General features: G+C 41.5%; 1 protein-coding gene and 1 long non-coding RNA gene across 2 annotated transcripts in view; one reads left to right on the top strand and one right to left on the bottom strand.

Moving 5' to 3' along the window:
* Positions 1-458: 458 nt before the first annotated feature.
* Positions 459-836, bottom strand: LOC121659615. The gene is made up of 2 exons (XR_006014390.1): positions 727-836; positions 459-637 (listed from the first exon to the last, which is right to left on the bottom strand). It is a non-coding gene; the product is annotated as an uncharacterized LOC121659615 (long non-coding RNA).
* A 3,579-nt stretch (positions 837-4,415) lies between these two features.
* Positions 4,416-19,710, top strand: part of PPM1H (protein phosphatase, Mg2+/Mn2+ dependent 1H) — a 41,888-nt gene continuing 26,593 nt past the window's right edge. Inside the window, exons 1-2 of the mRNA XM_042017566.1 lie at positions 4,416-4,562; positions 11,662-11,780. Coding sequence (XP_041873500.1) covers positions 4,416-4,562; positions 11,662-11,780 — 266 coding nt within the window. The remainder of the gene's footprint in view (positions 4,563-11,661; positions 11,781-19,710) is intronic.

The raw sequence follows: 19,710 nt of genomic DNA on the forward strand, positions 1-19,710 counted from the left end.
ATCAATATTTTCCTTAAACCTGTGTTGTTGCTACATCTTGAGCATCACAGCAGCAGTATAGCGCAGTGGCAGATTTTTGTCCTTTTGTTGCTTCAATCTCCATGTATTTTAAAAGCAGATGTATACTAAGGCACCAAATATGATTTCTAAGTATTGAATCTGAATATAGAAAATAACTGTATACTTAATATTCTGTGTGAATTTAGCTGATCATTCTGGACTATACTCTCATGTGAATCCAAAAGATAGATGCACTGCTTTCTGTAGATGCACATGCAGCCTTTTAAGCGCCTGGTGTTTCTTTTCATTTGCATGTGACTGAGCAGGCATAGCCGGCTGTAGGATTTGCCATGACTGCCAGTCCTGACTTGTGCATTGAGCCACTGGCACATCTCTTGCTCCCAATTTAGTTATTCGGGGTGTGGTTTCGCTGGATCAGAAGAGCTCGAGAGGCCAAAAGAGATACAAAATCAGATTCTTGTTTCTTCCATTTTAGGCTACTTCAGCTGTGTTTTGGGAAATTTTTTCCTCAATATATTCCAGTTTACTGTGAGTATCCCAGCTCTGGATTAGTGAACATACTTTCATTGTCATGCAGAGGATGTGAAATGCAATGGCAAGTACAATCCTGTAGTTCCTGTGGGTAGAGTGTTAGGGTTCAAAAGAGAGGAAAGGACTCAGGGAAATCTAGTTTGTTTTTAGAAGAGATCAGAATAAGTGACTTACTGGCCTCTGTGGCTTCAAGACTTCAGAGCAGTTTCTCGCTGTAGACAATGGTGTGTGGAGAGGGCATCAGAGCGTGGAGGGCAATGCACTGAGGAGTCTGCAGATCTGTGACTCCCAATTTCCAATCCTGCCAAAAAAAGCTTTTCTTTTTAATTACTACTTCATTGGTGATATAAATTAATGATTGGTGTGGGTCTGAAGCAACCTTGTCATCAGAGAATATTTGGTTAGTGTTGACATACTTGTTCTCGGCAAACATGAATCATCCATCTGCCTTTGGCAGGCTCACCCTGTGGCTCTGCTACAATGTGTTTCACCAGTGTGGTGGAAATTAAAATGTCACTATTAAACATGGCAGAATCAGATGCTCTCTGGGAGCTGCATCTATTCAAGGAATTCTTGCTTCCTATGTAGTTATTTCTGACAGTTTAATAGGACAGCTGTATTCTGGCATAAAATATACATTCATATATCCTCAATACATGGAGAGTTTAAATGCTTTCAGAACACTACTTCCTTGCATACATGTGTTTCATGCATGGCAGAAGCAGTAATGCTAATGTAACTGCTGCTTAGTTGCCATGTTGCTGCTTAGTCCATTAGGAAGTGCAAAGTCAAAATTAATTGTCCTGCAGGACCGTATAGAGTGGGTCTCTAAAAGCAGTTGCTGGAGCTGTTTGCAGCTGCTGCATCAGCCAGGCTCCCTCCTTGTGAGCAGTTATTGACTCTGGGCTATTGAATTCAGGGCTCTGGAGGTTGCTCGGTGGAAAAAGCCTTCAGTCGCTGGTTGGCAGCTCTGTCACTGCAAGGTCACAGAAAGGGCACTTCAGTCTCCAAACCCAATTAGGGCCTTATTCGGCACCTTTTCAATCACAGGGGAAAATCCCACCGAGCAGGGTGGCTCCCAGGCCAGGCTTTTGCACCCAGCCTCCTCAGTGAGATAGCCAACAAATGTGCCCATTCTTGTCACTTGGGCCATCAGAAATACCCTTTGCTGTCATGAAACAGCTAAGCAGTTAGTGCAGAAAGGTCCCAGTATGGGCTTATAAGCTCACCACAGTTGAATTTGGACCAGTGCCTTGTACATGTATGTCTGTGTCCCTCCCATTACTCATATCTAGAGCTGTCTCATTCCTCAGATCAAATCATTTGACTTTATGAGCAGCTGTAACTTGCAAGTTGAATAAAGTCCAACTGGTGAAAACATTAATGAAAAACATAAAACTCTATTTTACCAGGTATCAACAGTATTACTTTAATTCCTCCCCCTCTGAAGATTTTTTTTTTGTGTATGTGTGTGTGTGCTGGGTTGTGCTTTTCATCCCAGGTGGCTGCCAATTCTGGTGAAAATAAATTGAGCTATGAAAGGTTGACCCACTCGCCTCTGAATTGCTTTTTATTTGATGTGAGTCCCTCAGGGCCAAATTCTACCCACAGAAGTGAGAATGACAGGTATCAACATATATAGAAAGTATGTCAATGTGCACAAAGAAAAAGGTGAACCCCAGACTGGTCTCAATGGTCTTTAAAATATGGATTTCCTGTGAAGTGGTGATTAAAGGGGAAGCAAAGAATAATTAGAAAATTAGCCTGATGTGCTAACGGTTATATCAACGTGTGGTTTTATATTAGCTCTTTCAGACAAGCAAAAGATCAGAAAATCCCTTATGACTCACTTAAACTAGTGTGTAAAATTTGGTTAGTGTCTGATAGCTCCTTTGATCAGTCTGGTCTAGACTGTTGCCAGAGTATATATTCTGTAGTAAACCCACAGACCCCTTAAGTGGAGGCCTACTCAAGTGAATCAAATAACATATAAAAAAGTTATATAAAATGTTCACTGTCTGCGTAAATAAATCTGGTTCAAAGCTGAATACCTCAGGAACTGCAAAAATAAAAGCAAATGTGTTGTTGCAGAAGAGAGGTGGTAGAGTTCTTAATCTGTATTTAAATGACTGTCTCAGAAATGCAAAAGATTTTCAGCAAACTTTTATTATTTTTAATTGGATAGGCATTTTTGTAAGCCTGTAATGTAGTTGGATTCCCTAAAGTAGAAAAAAAATCTGTCCAAAATTATGCACAAATTTGTTTTAGGAAATTAAAGAGTTGCAGCTACCATGTCTGTCTCAAGTACATAATACTGGTTTTAATTAAGGGCCAGTGGGAACCTTCAGTGTATAGGCTGCACTCTTGCCACCTCTAATTTCTACACGGGATTATTTGCAAGGAAGTGCTGGAAGTCCAAGAGCATGAATTTTATTACCTTTCAAAGCAAATCAGTTTTCCCCTCATTGCCTGAGCTTCTTCCCACATCTCCCATTGTAGTACCATCCTGAACCTATCTGCTTTTTGCAACGTGAATCTCAGAAATGTGAACAGTTCATTTAGTCATAGATAATGCTGCTGCCTTTTGCATACTAGCAATAGTAGATGACAGTCTGGAGAGAGTTTTAGTCCACTGGCCTAACCACAAGACTTGGAAATCTATCCAGTGCCACTAATTTTAGAAATTCAGGTTTGTACCTGAGTTGGTTTTCTCAAGATGCCTGTGTTTTGAATTTGGAAGTTTAAGTTTTCAGTCTTTGTGTGCCTACTATATTTGTTGGTTGCTTTGCAGTGCTATCAGAACACCTGGCATAGAAGTAATGATAGCAAATCAATCAAATTATCAAGGGAAGTAAGCTAACTCATAAATAGGACGTCAGTGGGGTGAAAAGATCACAGAAATGGGACCATTTAAAACATAGAGAAACTAAAATCCAAGTGGCAAATACATTTTTAGCTACACCAAATTCTGTCTAAATTCAAGAGGGGAGCTGGTACACTGCTGCTATCCAAACACTGAATTAATCTACTGGTGGCTGAGGCAGTTCCACAACAGCCGTTGAAGTCTTTGGGATGATACATAGTTTACCAAGCTCTTCAAAAGTGCCAGGCATTGCTCTGCTTACAGAACTGCCTAAGTAATGGAAAGATAAAGGAACGTAGTTCTGTGAGTGAATACATGAATGTAGAATGCAGAAATATTGGGTGAATTCTCCCTTCCTGTGACTTGTGTTCCAGCCAGTGGCATTACACCAGGGAAAGATTGGACCATATTTTGTGTGCAGCATAGCAGATTGTTAAGACGCAACAGGCAGGTGTCTGAGAAAATTTTCTCTCTGCCATTTGCAGAATTGTGTGTGAAATCTCCTGGCTAGTCTACAATCATTCCATTACCTGCCATCTTTCAGCAGGTAACTAGTTAAATTTGTGTTAAATAGGATTTGCTTTGCTATTTCCATTTGCTGTTGGAGTAGAGATGTTCTGACATGACATATGACCAGTCAATAATTGGAAAGTGCTTACATGAGTCATTTGAAGCCAGTAGTTTAGACAGTGTCAGCCACAACTGGTATTAAAACCTGCAAAGAGTTGTTCTACAATCACTGATTCTGCAGCATCTCCTCTGGGTGTCTGCATTTCACTTAATAAGGATACCCTGTAGACATCAATTGAAATAACTCTTGCCTTTATTGCTTGGATGTTTTTGTGAGCTCTAAAATGAACTTGGTTTATACAAGTATACTTTGTTACTCAGCCTGAAGGACGCAGGGCAGGAATTACCCTGTTCTGCTGACAACCTCAGTGGAAAAGAAATGTCTTTATTTGTCATGATTCTGAAGAAAACGAGACTGCGACTGTACCCCATGGTTTTCTGGGTTTTTTTACCTTCTTTTTCTATGCTGATGATGTTTTATTACTTTTACAGGGCTATAATAATCCGAAATGGTGAAGTCATTCCAATGTCTTCAGAATTCACTCCAGAGACTGAACGCCAGCGACTTCAGTATCTGGTAAGAGACCTGAGGAGCAAATAAGGTGCTGCTGATGACAAGCATTGCCTGGTAATATCTAAGGCTCAGAGAAATGATACTCAGTTGCTGTGACTCAGTGAAGGATGATGTGTCCACTGAACACCAGTGACTGATCACGTATGTCTTTAAGCCATCAGCAAACGTGGAGAAAACCCTGGTGGTGCAAATCTCAATAAAAGGACTATTACCTCTTTGGCGAAGGCCATCGACTAGCATGGCTGTGCTTGTGTACCTTGTTCAGCTGCATACCCTTCAGCAGCTCATTGGTGTTGGATTTTGAGAGCTCAGACACAGAGCTAATGAGCCACAGATGTATTTCAATCCATCCCAGTGCTTGCTGTGTGACAGTATAAAGTACCACAGACTGCTCTTTGTATGTGAATGGTACTGCAGAGTTTGATTAATTTACTCTTAACGGTATGCTGGTTGTATCTCCATCAGGGGAAAGATAGCCAACTTAGAAGGGATCTCAGTGAACATTAGTAGCTGCAGGATAGGATGGGTGATCAAAGACTAGTTTTATTTAGTGTAGCAGCACCCATAAAGCTGGGACAGGGTGACTAGCTGGGAACATGTGGGATGCTTTATAGACCAAGCTGTGTTGGCTGATAAGCTGCCTGAGTAATATAAGTCAAAATGTATGGTGTTATTTTTCATACAAACCATCCTGTTACTTTTTAAGGTTTTCATTGATGGACAGGTCAGTTGGTTGAAGTCAATTAGTTGTTTGTCAAAATGCCATTCCTAACATGGCTGAGAGATTTCCTTTGTGCTTCTTCTGGTCTCCTGCTTTTTCCTTTTAGAAATTTAAGCTTCGGTCAAGGCAGGCTTCACTCTCAGCCTTGCCTGACTCAAGGTGGACAGGCCAAGGCCAGTGGTGTTCCCAGGTCTAAGGTATCTTCTATTTTCAACCTGGACCAAGCACTGTGGTTTGAAACTAAGCAAAACGCCAATGTTTGGAAGGTGGTGGTGTAAGGTTTTAAAGAAAATACTGTGTTTCCTCAATTGTCACGTTTGATTTTTTTTCAGTCAGGTTCATCGGCTTGAAGCTGAAAATTTCAGAGGAAGTACTGCTTTGGGACTATTCATATTCAAAGAACCAAATGGAAAGGAGGCCTAATAAATATTTACATTTCAGTTACATTTAAAATAATTTGTTTGCCTCTAAAATAAAAGGTGTCTTTAGCATCTAGGGAGTCCGCTACTTCTGTAGGAAATACGAGATAAAACATTGCCTACAAGGGTTTTTTTTCTTCTCTTTTGATGTGCTTTCTGGCTTATATTTGAAACCAGTAGCTGATCTGAAAAACATTTCTGCTGTTTCCTGTGGAAAATTCCTTTACCTTTGTTTGTCTATTTTAATTCTGTATGTAACAAATATGCCAGGTCTATGGGTATCACGTTCAAAGAGAATACATGCAAGACAGCAAGAGCATGAAACAAAATTACAGATCATTTCAAACATAACACTCCCTAAGCAAGATTTTTAGTGTTTAAAAAAAAGAAGATTACCCCAAATTTCTTGCAAGGTTGGCATAAGCATTACACTCCAAAGTTTGCATCTGTCTTGCTGATTAGATCCCAAATAATTCCTCTTACTCGCTTGTCTGTCCCCAAGTTCTGCTATCAGTCTATTATTCTACCATCAACATCTCTCGTCTGTTGTTCCTGTCTGAAAGTTATTTACTTTGAGTGTATCTTCTTATTTGCAGTTAAAGCTGAGTTTCTTTGTTTCAAACATGGTGCGTTGCTGTTCCTGCACAATAGGAAGAAAATAGTTTAATCACTTTAGCATTAATATTCTACTTGGTAAATGCAAAGATACTGCTCGCTATGAGGAAGTTACTGCACAAGCAAAGGGAGGGTATGGATTTACAGCCTGCAGGCTGTTCCCTGTGCAGCAGACGCTGTTGGTGCAGTCAGGATGAAGGAGCTTTCCTCTGCCTTTAGTGCCTGTTGATTGCTTCAGTCACACAGGATGTTCTTTTAGGCCCTCTTTTCTGAGCCTTAATTTCTGTGTGGAAAGAAATACATGGGATAATGAGTTGTTCAGGTCATGTGAGTATCTTTATATGAAGTCCTCCAATCTAGTCTTAGACAAAACTGTGCTTCAGCTAGTACTGATAGAGTAACTGAGAGGGGAGGGAAGCCAATGTTTTTCCTGTCCTGGCAGGTTTATTGACATGCATCCAAAAATGGCCTTGGCAGTAGGCCTCTGGCATGGAAACCTGAAAAGAAAAAGTTGACTATCCAGTTGTTCTGACTTTGAAGCAGCTCTGAGCATGGTCATTGCTCCATAGGAGGGCAGGCAGCATACAGCTGCAGACTTCAGGCAGGCTGTATGGCAGAGACAGACTTCTGTGTCAGGCAGCTTGTGAGAGTATTGCAGAAGGCAATCAATCCTTCAGTCAGAGAGCGCTTCTTAAGATGTAAAGTGTGAAAGCTTTGCACCAGTATTCCCTTGGTCCTTCGGCTTCTGTAGAGGTTCAGTGCACCATGGCGCTTCCCTTCCACTGGTGGGCATTCAAAAGCCTCCTTTTTCTTTGAATTTCTGTCTCTCTTTTGCTTTTAGCACTGTAGCAGGAGAGCTCCACACAGCACTTGGGAAAAGTCCTGGCTTACCATATCAGTGTATCTTGAAGGGAAAAAAAATCCAGTATTGCCTGGGAGCTGCTCTGGTACATTCAGCAGTTGTGCAGGCAATGACAGCCAGAAGCAATTTTCCTTTCATCTTCTGAGGAGACTATTAATTCAGTCATGATAGTCTAAATTGCAACAGTAAATAGGATCGATTTTGTTACTTATTCCCTTGGAAAATGTGTTTAAAATGAATGGTGAATTGAGCATACTGCAGATGGGTGTATTTCTACTAGTTACTGAAGTTGCACTTCTGAGATGTCACGTGGGGTCAGTGTGGTGTTTGTAGCATCTTCATGAGTGCAGCCAAACAGCCCCTCAAAAGTTCACCAGAAATGGTGCACCACTGCTGCCAGTGCAGGTATCACTGCTAGTAGAGACTAGGTGGCCACCAGTGACAGTGACCACAGATTCTCTTTGTGTTTCCAACCATTCAGACAAAGGTTCATGAGCCCAGATAGTCATGGGCTCAAAGGGGATCTATTCTTACATTGTTGCTCAGGTGAGGATAAAAGTGATACTAACTCACCTGCTGAAGGATGCCTGCAGAACCTGAGCCTGAAGAGGAAATGCACCTAGATCTCCTAAATGTCCAGTCAGCACTTCAATTACAAGTCCGTCAAGATGTAATTCTCTTACTGTTTGTGGCTCCCTGTATCACCCAGAGTAGGATTGCTTCAACCATCTGACAGAGTGCATGATGCTGTGGTAAAGGAGATGTGTGGTTCTCTGGAAAGGGTCTGGGCCTTTCACAAGATAAGAGACCAATCAAGGGATGGATTTGGCTTCTATTCTTCTCCTTCCTTTTACCACCACATCCTTTAGTTTTAATCTCTCTTTGGTTTAAATGTGTCCTATGAAAATGGCTGAGTCATCTGCAAAATTTCCGGGTGCGTTGGGCTGCGCATGCTGTTGAGAGCAGTAGTCCCTTGTAGTAGAATATCCTTTTGGAGAAAAGGGCATGATATGATAAAAGTATGAAGTTGTAAGATGTAGTTCGTGTAGGGGAAAGCAGCAATTCTGAAAATAACACAGAACACAGTGAAACCACTAGTGCCAGCAACATTCCAGTGCAGTGCCTACTGAAGGAGCTGGAAAAGGCATTGGCAGGCCTTACTGAGGTACAGATGAGATACATGCAGTGTTTCCTGCCACCTAATTAACTAGTGTGCTAATGTGTAAGTCTAGGTTTATCTTAATTTCATGTTTGCTTTTCTAATCATCAGGAAACATAGCAGGAAATAAATGGCCTTTTTAAAGAACCATGACTAATATTTCCTTGAGTGGAGTCCATTTTAAATAACTAATTTTGAATGCAATGCATTCAGCCACAAAATACACCATAGAATGGCAGAGTACCAAAAACACACGATGCAGACTATGCCAGGTTTATGCGAAAAAGCTCAAATAGCTTCTGAAGGAGAAAACACAAAAAATGTTCCAGTTCCATAACACAGAATAACAATGTTGTCTGAACATACCTTTTAAGGATGTAGAAATTGTTTGATAGTCACACTATTTGTTAAATTTCAGGTTCTCTGAGTGGTGTTTCTGATCTGAGGTTCTTGCAAATCGAGACTAAACAAATTAAAAAATGGAAAATATGTTGCATCATCACAGGTGAAATTTTGGTGGTCGGTTCACTTACCATTTTTGTTTCTTGTTTGATCACTTGAGGGGATTCATCATTTTATGGTGTCTGCTTGTATATCTATTTGAAAGATCTGTAGATTTTCAAAGTGTTGCTTTTTATTTACTTTCTGGTTCTGCTGCCCAGCATGGTTTTTTTGAGCTGGGGAGGAGAGCCCCCACCTTGTACATGAAGAACAGTTCTCAACAAACCCAACTGGATGTTGCAGCTGAGTTTTATAGTGGAACATTCTTCTCTGTGTAGAATTACCCGTGAAGCATCAAAAATAACTTTTTAAAAAATGGTAAAAAATATGGAAAATTAAAAAGCAAAGCACAACAAAAATCCCCATTTCTTCACATAAGAATTCAGATCACAGAACGCCAGAAGCTTCCAAATTGCTCTTTTCCCTCTGTTTTACTGATGCCAAAAATATTAGAATCAAGTTAAGATCCCTGGATTATAAATCAAGCATTGAGGCTTGGCTGCGGAAGAGAAGTCTTATTTGAACATTAGCAGTCTACTGGTAACGGTGCCAGCTTTATTAATCTTATTTCAGTTGTGACCTCAGACTTTCCATCTGAGTAAATCTTTATGCAGTGCAGTCTCTCCTGATCGCTACCTTTACAATAAAGGAAATTCTTGTTTTTAAGTTAAAAATGCTAAAAACCTCTAATGTTTTTCTTCTGGACCTCTGATTCAGACTGGTGAATAATCTCACAATCTGAAGGTTAGGTAACTTCATGTTGGTATCAGGTGTGATGGTTTTTTTCTTTAAGTATGACCTTGTTTTGTAGGCAGGCAACAGTCTTTAGCTGGTACTGGTTTGTAATGTTTTAATCAAGGTAGGCTGTGCATTTTTAAAAGTGAACTGAACTGCACTTTCAAAGCAGACTGACTTAATTGTTTACAATGTCATAGACTAGAAAAAATTTTAAAAATACCAAAAAAATCCAGCTCTTTGTTGTCATACAAACAAGTGTCGTTCATATGTTGTGATACATCAAATCATTAGGAATTTTCCATCCTTTTTGCAACTGCAATGAAAATAAATAAAATAAAAAGCTTACGTGTACCTTTGAAGGAAGAAGTTCTGTAAGTATGAAAAACTTCATGTGGACTAATACTGCTGAACCTCTCAAAAGTCACTACTGCTTCTCAACCATTTCTGTAATGAGGAGAGGGATCCAATTAGAGGGTCCTTGAGAACAGTATTTGGGTGGAGAAGGGGACCTTGGCTGACTGTAGACTGCAGGAAAAAAAATGTAATTCCCTTAACTGTACACAGAGAGAATTTGATGGAGTTCCTATTCCAGGAAAGGATCACGATGTCAAGATCACGCTTGGATGCTTGAAAACCACCTCTTGAAAGCAGAATCCAATCTTGTTTGCTACACACAGCAACCTTCCTCAGTCCTGTTTCAACCAAGCTTGAGGTGTTTTCTGGAAGGATGTCTGGCGATGGGAACAGGGACAAGCCGATAGCAGGTTAGCATTGTGGTGTGCTGAGCCTGATAGAGCTCCTATTAAATTGAGCGGGAGCAGGCTCAACTCTTAAATGCAGGAAATATTTTATTGTGAACTATCTGCATGACAGATGCCAGGTAGATCAATAAGGGCTTCCAGTGCTTCCTGCTTACCGTTGATGAGCACTAGATTTATGACATACACACAAACTAAACCCCAGCTCATTTCGTCTCCCTTGATGGCAGCTGCTGCTGAAGATAAGGCAGACTTTATTGCCTCAACTGGCTGGATAAGGAAAAAGAGTTATCTGCAAAAGGTTAAGAAATGCAACTTTTTTCGGTTCCCTAGCCAATTTGACTGTCTTTCATAAGAGCTTGTTCACAACGCAGCTTTGCAGACAGAGGGAGAAAGGCTTGTTTATTTGAGTACTAAAGAAAAAGGAGTGAGATTTATTTCAAAAAGAAGAAATAGAGTATGTTTAGGATTAACCTATCATGTCAAGTGCTCATGTATAAATTCAGCCCAAAAGTTTATACTGTGGATGAAGAGCCTCGTGATGCTCTCGACTATGGTCAGCTTTGGAGAACATGAGCCAGAGGGACAGCTCTGGTAAAGAGGCCTCCCAGCATCTGCAGAGCAGTGCACCAGAAAGGACATGAGCAGCATTTGAACAGTACAACCATCAAAGACCTTAGTTGCAGTAATGACACAAAACTGCTGCTGCTTTTATAAAAGTCTGTTTTGCATGAAGGAAGTAGTTTTTCAAAAACAAGAAAATAAATGGCTCTGTAGCTTGTGTTTATTTGCAGTGTCGTGTGATGGGGTGCATTTGTCTTGAGGTGGTGACAAAGTGTGGTAGCAATGTTAGGTTTTCTGTGTTGTTGGCATAGCTGAACTAGGAATCAAAAAGCTTGAGCTTCACTGCACACTCATCCCTCCAAGTCTCTCCATGGTTTTGTATTTGATCATTCCTTTCCCTCTTGCTGACTTACAAAAGGGCATGTGTTCTGTTTTACAAAGCTCTGCAGACTCCTTCAGGGTCAATGGATGAAGTGTGGTTTAGAGATCCCAAATCTTGAGGAGCAGGGAGAAGAAATGAAGAATTTTGAGGGCAAGAGGCCTGCTCCCTAAAAGGCTGCTGCTGGATATCAGGCACGGTCAAAAATGGTGTATGTGCATTGTTTGTTGAAATGGAGCACATAATCTTCCTTATTTAAAAAGAAGGGTAGAGGAGGGGGTGGAATTTGTGTGGGAAGGGACCAGGAAGGGATGGTAATACTGTCTCATTAAAAATAGATGATGTCTTGTTTTATGTGGTATCTGTGGTTTGATTTCTGCCCGCAGGCTTACATGCAGCCCCACTTGCTGGGAAATGAATTCACACATTTAGAGTTTCCACGGAGGGTGCAGCGCAAGGAAGTTGGGAAGAGGATGCTGTACCGTGACTTCAACATGACTGGCTGGTAAGAATGTGTCCTTCTCAGCATGGGGTCAGCCTTCTCCCCAGCAATGCCTGCTTCGTGCCTGTCTTTGATTAGTGTAAGCTGCATCAAACATGGAGGTGTACCACTGTGTACTATGAGAAAAGGCATTTCCTTCTTTCAGATGTATCTTTCTTCTAGAAGACAATCTTTTAAATTAGTTAACCTCCCTCCAGAGCCAGGACCTTGTTTCATTTTAACGTGTGAGCACTCAAAGCGGAGCAAGCATATAAAGGGGAAGATGTGCCAGGGGATCTTTCTGAAAGGTAAACAATTTTCCTATCTTGGAAGTAGCTTTTTATAAATTCTGGATCAGTGGGTCAGGCATTTGTCTTTTAAACCAAGACATTGGGCCATCATACCTTCACATGCCGAGGAAAGCTTGCAGAAGGGAAGAGCTGCCTCCCTACTCCAGTGCAGCTGGCTCTTGATTTGGATATCCCTTGAGGAATTGTTTTAGACATGGGCCTATCTGAACCAGCCTAAAATGAAAAGGCTTGAATGAACAGCATGGACTTAAAGAAGCAAAGACAGAAAGAATTATGTGGATTTTTTGTTTCTGGCTAAATGTCTTCATTGTTTTTTGTTGGTTCAAGAGGCTCCTTGGAGAAGCCCTAATGTTTGCTGTTGTGAGTTTTGTGCGTGACCTATAAATTCAAAAGCCCAATATATGCAAATGGTCTTCATTTCCATGACATTTATGTTTTAGCATCCGTAGTAAATGTCCTTTCAGGAAGAGAATGAACAGAAGGGTTAAAAAATAAAGCCTGTTTTAGGTTGGGAAGCCTGGATGCTCGCATACAGCTACAGCTCTACATAACTTTTGATTTGTTCCATGCTTTATGGACCATAAACATAACGATGTTTTAATGGCAGAATAATGATCTAAGTTTAGTATAATCTGAAGTGTTTGTGCAGAACATGTAAATCTGAGAATAACCATCATTGTCTGTCATCTTGAACAGCTGCTAGTAGAATATGCAGTTTCACCCTGAGAATGATGACTTCACATTTTAAAAAGGCTACAGGCATGAGCAAAAGAATAGGAACAGAATGAGAACATTGGATCATCCGAGGACTTAGACAGCAAAACATTTGGAAGATCATGAGACACTCTCCAAGTTTCTGCAAAAGAAAGATTTTTTTGTTAAACTCCCAGATGTCTCTGGAGGCATCAGTAAAGAATGGTTTCATGTAGACTTCCAAAAGCTCTTTTTCAAGATGTGACATGCCAATTGGGAGGACAAACATGTGGGGAAGAGCTACAGAAGTATCATAGGAACTTCCTGAGAGGAGGGCAAGAACAGATTTCTGTCGTCATGGTTGGAAGGCAGAGAGAGTTTCTTCAGGTTCATGGGAGCTGTTTTGCATTTCCCTGGTTGGTTAGTGGTCTGGAAAGGAAATGAGGTTGGAATGGTTGAAGTTGTAGCATTGGCACTTGACACCACAGCTCTTTTCATGTTAAACAAGAATGACCATGAAGTACTGCAAAAGAATTAGGTGATTAACGCAAATGGGCATCACAGTGATCAAATTTGGTTTTGATAAATACAAAGTAAAGCATGAAGAGGAAAAAATAACTATTTATGCACACTAGAAGTTCCAAATGAAACGTCAAAAAACCTTAGTGGAAGTTTTGCTTACTACAGTAATTTTTCCAGTCCAAATCACCAGCAGAATGTTGAGATTTGTACAGCATTGGAAAGTTTAAAAGTTAAGTGAAGAGATAATTCTGTATATTAGTTTCTACCTCACTTGTGAATGTGTACATAGCACTTTACCTTATCCAAAATGGTTATTACATAGCTAATACTGTTTGGCATTAGAAAAAGGAACAGAAATTCTAAATGTAGAATAATGAGTAAGGTAGAAGAGCTTTGATAATTCAAATTGGCAGATTTGATTCAATGTGTTGCTTTTCAGTACTGGTTTGTGAACTCTCTTAGCTCTAGCATATAGCAGAGAGGAGAAAACAGTTGTTTTCCAGTTGATTTTTCTGAATTTCCTCAAGTCTAGAACACATGTTGATCCAGTTAGAGATTCTAATATGGTCAATGCAAAAATTGTCACCAGTTCAGTACAAATAGGCTTAGCTGTAAGCAGTTGTTCTGGAATAAATGCTTGAACTATGACTTGAAAATTCAGGTCTGAATTCATCACAGTATTGTCCCAGAAAAAGATGACCTGTGCCAAGCAGAAGCATGTGGAGACTGTGATGAGGCTGCCTCTCCCTGCTGTTCCTTTTGACTTCTGGATGGAAGTGAAAAATGGGGCCTACATTTTTGTCCTAATAAAAGAATTGGAGTCTTTTTTCTGCTCCATATTGCACAACTAGTGCATCAGTTACCTCTTTGTTTGGTTGCCTCGGGACAATAAAATGATGAGGAAATTGCTCTATTGCCATACATTTGTGTAAAACAGAGCCCTTCTAAATAAGGATCCATTTCTTTTCACAAGGTTTTGCCCAAGGTGTTTGTTATCCATTGAATTGTGTGCAGTGATCTCCTAGGCAGAGGAGAAGCAATCAGTTTCTGTTTATCTAAGAGTCTGGGTCAATTTTAATGGTTGAGATTGTGGACAAGACATTCAATTTCCAGTTTGGTGGGCCCTCAGAGGTGACGGTTTGAGGCTGCAGAGGTTTCTTAGTGGTTGTTTTCCACTTCAAGGATTTTGCTTCTATTTTCTTTCTAATTCCTGGATTCAACTGATGCATCAGGACACAGTGACTGAGGACATGTCTGTTTTGCATTTGTTTCTAAGGACACTATCTATCATGGAGAATAAATTAGCATATATATTCCTTTTCTTGAAAATGTCATATGGCGCTTTGGCCAGCCAGAGCTTGATACACTAAAATGCTGCTGAACTTTTATCACATACAATGCAGATGATAATTGTCTGAGTTGTTTTTTGGTCACTAACCTCACTGTGTGTTGACATTTGCACATACATGTAGAGAGGTGCAGGTGATAGTAGGAAGAAATAGCCACTCTTACACATAATTACTGAATCCTTTAGTGAGAGAATGTAGAACACTCTCGGCTTTGATGTTTCTTCAGGAACACAAACTGTTTTATTTTACAATTCAGCATACTTTTTGTGTTTTCTATTAGAAGCTGTATGACTTTTTTTTTCTTCATTTTTATCCTCCTCCTTTGCTCCGGAGCTTTTCAGATTCTCAACAATGGCTTGGCTTGCCCAGCTTGTTTGGATTACAAAAGATTATTGTCTTTGGGTCTGTTATAATGCATTTGGCCCTTTATTTTTTCTTTCTGCTTTTTCTTTCTTTTTTTTTTTTTTTTTTTAATGTGAAGTTTCCACACTGGCTTTGTCTCCACAGCCCACAGTGGTAGCACAGCTGCCAAGTTTCCCCACAGCATTAGGACAACCACTGATCCAGCAATGTGTACCGCATCACTAGTCCAAGCTGCCTGTTACTGCTTTGAGACCAGCCTTTCCCTTCTCGCTCTGCACTCCTACCCTTTCTCCTTTCTTTGCAGTGGCAATTGCAATGAGAAATAATGCTGTATTAAATGTACCTAAAATAAATCCCACACTGGTGAGAGCTGACCATGAGCTGCCCTTCCTGCACCCTTGCCCCTTGTGTGTTGTGGTTGAACAACTGTTGCAAAACATGTACTGTAGCTGGCGAGGCATCTTAAGAGCAGTGTGTCCTGCTGAACAAGCTTTCAAGCTGTCTCCAGCCGTAATTTGCTGGCAGATATTTGTGTTACTGACAGTCTTTCACAGCTGGGTCTCTGGGCTGGGGTTTTCAAGCCCATGGCTTGTAGAGGTTAAACTTGTATCGGAGAGAGGTGTCCTGGTGACTTTGGCAAGTCCTGGCAACAGAAGCATCAGGAAAGACTCAGGGGCCATGTAAGCAGAGAGTGGTCAGTGCTAAAAAGGGGGGCAAGTAACCTGAAATGACAGTATAGTGGGGGTAAACAGCAGGCCTGGTGATAGCTGCTCCTTTAAAGGACTGCACAGAATTAGTGTTCTCTGTCTCTGCCTTTTAAAGTTAAGACACAGTTGGTCAGATTTCCCTCACTTGTACATCCACTGTGAACAATTTTGAAGGACTTTACTTCGACTATATCCTAGAACCTTCCCAAACTTGCATTTCTGACTGGCTGTGTCCTTCACTGTGGCTCCTTCCAGAGTTCCCCCCTCAGCCTTCCATGGGGCTGGAGTAGCAGTACAGCGCTGTGCTTAACCAAAGACATCTAGAAGGCACTACCAATTGCCATCAACTTTGGTAGTTTCAAAATTAATTCTCTGCTCGTCCTTGGAACAAAAACAGTGGCTTTTCTACTGCTTGCATTGAAGTGGAGTTCTTTAAAGGCTTGTTTCCAGCTCACAACTTCAGCTTTTTGACTTGATTTTAGCATGGCAAAAGAGATCTAGATAACAAGTATATTTTTTGATCTATTTGTTGGTTGCTTCCTTTGCCCTCCAGGAGAGGCAGAGCCGAACAGCAGAGCTGAACTGCACCCCATCAGAAATGGTCTGACGCAGTGTGGTACCTACCATACACCATGGGCTGCAGCCCAAGGAGGCAGTGAGCAGGGGAATTGGGCACTGACTCTGAGTGTGCCGTCTTTGCAGCAGCAGTGGAGCCCATGCCAGCTCCGTGTCCATATGTCTGGTGAGGGGGTGCTGTGGCACACGGGGTCAGCTCCCGAGGGTCAGCCCGTGCTGGGGAATCGCCCGCCCTCATGATTTATTCCAAAGCTGGGAGGCTGGTGCCCTGAGGCAAGCGCTAAGCAAAACCCATTTTATTCTAGAGTCAATATTGTCCACTGCCTGGAAAGCTGCCAGCCTACTCTGCGCTCGCCCTTTTCTTTCCAACAGGGAATGTCTTTCAGCCTCTAAGCATCTGATTAAAAAAGCAACTTCACTTTTCAAGCCGTTTTATTTTGTTTGGGATGGATGCCTTTTGCTTTCATTGTGCAGCCTGCCTTGCCGTCTGCGGTTCAGACTCCAGCTCACAAAAACCAGGCTCTCATTAATCACTTATTGGGGATCCAGAATACCCCAGTGAGAGCCAATGTACATGTTTTGCTTGGTAATGTGTGAGCTGATTTGAACAAATATTGCCGATGCAGCCGCTATCTTATTCTTTATTGCTGGGCTCAATGTCCTTTGACAGCACATTCAGGTAGCCTGCCCAAGGAGTGCCTGAGCAGATTGAGAAATGCCACAGAAATGCTTTATGGAGCTGGCGCCTGTGTTGCACCCTCCTTTAATATAAATTGATTTATTGAATCAAGCGCCGAAGCCCTGCTACAGAAACCTCAGGCTATAGTCTCTAGAGAACCACCTAATAAAACAGCCCCAACTGACACTCCTCATTAGCTTTTCCACCGATCCCAAGGCAGTATTTAAAGTGACAGTGTCCCTCTTTTTGGCCTGAATTTATCTGCTGGCTAATGCCTGAGGGTCTAATTAGCTTAGCATTATTAGTCTTATTCAGATAAGCTGCATTTCCTAACAGCTTGATTCCAACTTGTAAAAAGTAATTGGAAGTCTGCAAACCCTGTGCTCTAACCTGCTTGATTGTGCCTTTTAGCCAAAATCATGTAATTTACAAAAAATTATCCTTCCCCCATTTTTTTTAATTGAGCTTTTTTGTCTAGTGAAACATTGTGTGCTTCTTCTGCTGAAATCCTGGCTGTATTGTTGTGTTTGAGACCTCAGCCGTATCCTTTGTACAATCGCCAGGGAGAGATCAAATTTTAATTTCATAATTACTTCATGAGAAAGCAACCTTTTCCCCAGTCATGCCTGATATTAATTTCCTTCCAGCAACTTACATTTTCATAATTTAATGATTATGGGGCACCTTTGCAGCACTGGGCCTTTCTGGAGGAGAGAGAGGATATAATTTTTGCAGCAGAAACCATCATCCGCAGTCACTTGCCTTGCTTTCTGTGTCTGTGCTCTTGTGTCTCGCTGCAAGGTGGCAGGGAGCGGGAGGTGCACACAGCTAGAGCACCTTGCTGGGCTGTGCCTGGGTGTTGGGGGGCACAGCTCTGTGATGATGAATGGCTGTCTGCAATGTGCATGTTATGCATCTTTTCAAGATTTGCAGCCCTCGCTGCAGGAGCAGCGGGAGGTGAGAGCTGACCGGCTGTGTACAGCACGTCTCCTGACAGTGATGAGTGGCTCTTTCCCCCAAGTGTGCACATGCCACCGGAGCTGAGCCAGTGTCTTTGGGGCAGGAGAAAGCAGAAACAGGAAAATAATACTGCTGCAACAAAAGAGAAAGCTTAAGTCTGGAGTAAAGCTCTTTGTAGACAGCCTCTATGGGGCCAAATGAGAATGATAAGCGTGAGGTTGGTCTGAGTCATGTCCTGCAAGAGCATCTCCTTCTGGAAGCAGTGCATCTAAGATCTGTCCCTACATGGCTGTGCCTCTCCACTTGGGCTTTGCCTTGGTGTGGAATCAGGGGGCCACGTATGCAAGGGCAAACAAAAGGGTCCCATTCTGTTTCATCAGAAGGAAACTAAACTGGAATGAGATAATCTTCAATCTGAATACCCAAGCAAAAACAGCCCTTCTTTCTGATAAGGTGAAGTCTCTTTCCACACTCATGCTTTCTCTGGCTTCCCCATCTGCACAAATTTGACATAACTTCAGCTGGGTCCATAGAAGTTCTCTTTCTTTCCCTTGTTACCCAAGATTGATTTATGGCTCTGCTTCTGGCCGAGAGAAGGCCTCTTGCTCCTTGGAGGAGTTTGAGCACTGCTGTGGATTGGTGAGGTCTCTGCTTGCTGTCTCACTGCCTCCTCCATCCTGCACTGCAGAGATCTTTCCCAGAAGAATTTGCTTTGTCAATCTGTCTTAATATCAATTTCCTTTGCTTCCAGAGGATCCCAGCTAGCAAGTGTGGAGCAGGCACTGTGAGTTTAACACGCAGCCTTTCTCCCATCTGCCTCAAAACATCCTTTTAACAAGAAATACGGCAAAATACAGATTTACAAATGGTGTTTCCATCAGAGTGCACTCCAGTGCACTCAGCCCATAGAGTGTTAACAGCCCACTTCCCTTACCCCTCTATCTCCAGAGTAAATTGCTGACAAACCTTCCTGTTTGTCTTTTAAGAGTAGAAGAAATGAAATTTTACGAAGTGTTTAAGGCAGCAAGTTCACTGGGGCAAAAAAAGAAAGACTCGGCCTGCTGAGTCTGTTGTAGAAGGTGAACCTGCTTGATGTGCAGCTGCAGTATCTGCACACAGGTTCTGTCACTCACTAGTGGAAGCTCAACAGCTCACAAGCTGTGAATGAGAGCACTTGCAATACTCTTGCTCTGTCCCTCCCAGCCTCCTGAGCACAAAAGCAGTAAGGGAGATTGCTTTTAAATATCTTCATAATTTTTTTCCCTGATTTATCCTTTTTTGGTCAAGGACTTCTCTAAATACTTGAGATGCTTGACAATCCTGTCCCTAACTTTTCTTCTACCACTTTCTTTTAATGCTCCATTAGAGGTGAATAGACTAAAAAGTCAGCCACATTCCAGGAAATGCCTGAAAAGATTCTGGTGCTTGAGTCTTTAAACTAGGCTGGCCAAGATGGATAGTTCATTTTGCTTAGGAATTACTTCCACAGGAATATATGGTGCTGGTGCTCTCTGAAGTCCAGACTCCGTCTTAGGACTGTACACAGCAGTGAAGGCTCCCTGGAGGTCCAAGGCTCACAAACTAGTCTGATTTGACCAAACCAGAGATCATATATGCGTACAAGTCAAGCTGAGATACTTTATATTTTTTTGATTTGTAGATTGGTAGACAGAACTGGGATTTACGAAATGAAGCATTATATACTTTCAGGTTCATAAAAAGGTGTTTCTGAATTTTCTGGTAATAATGAGTGTTTTAAAACTTGTGTGTTTTCCTCTTTACTTGAAAGAAGGC

This window comes from Corvus kubaryi, unplaced genomic scaffold (assembly GCF_017639235.1).
Source record: "Corvus kubaryi isolate FWS band 111438036 unplaced genomic scaffold, C.kubaryi_AGA036_p1.0 137, whole genome shotgun sequence".
In the NCBI taxonomy this organism is placed as follows: Eukaryota; Metazoa; Chordata; class Aves; order Passeriformes; family Corvidae; genus Corvus; species Corvus kubaryi.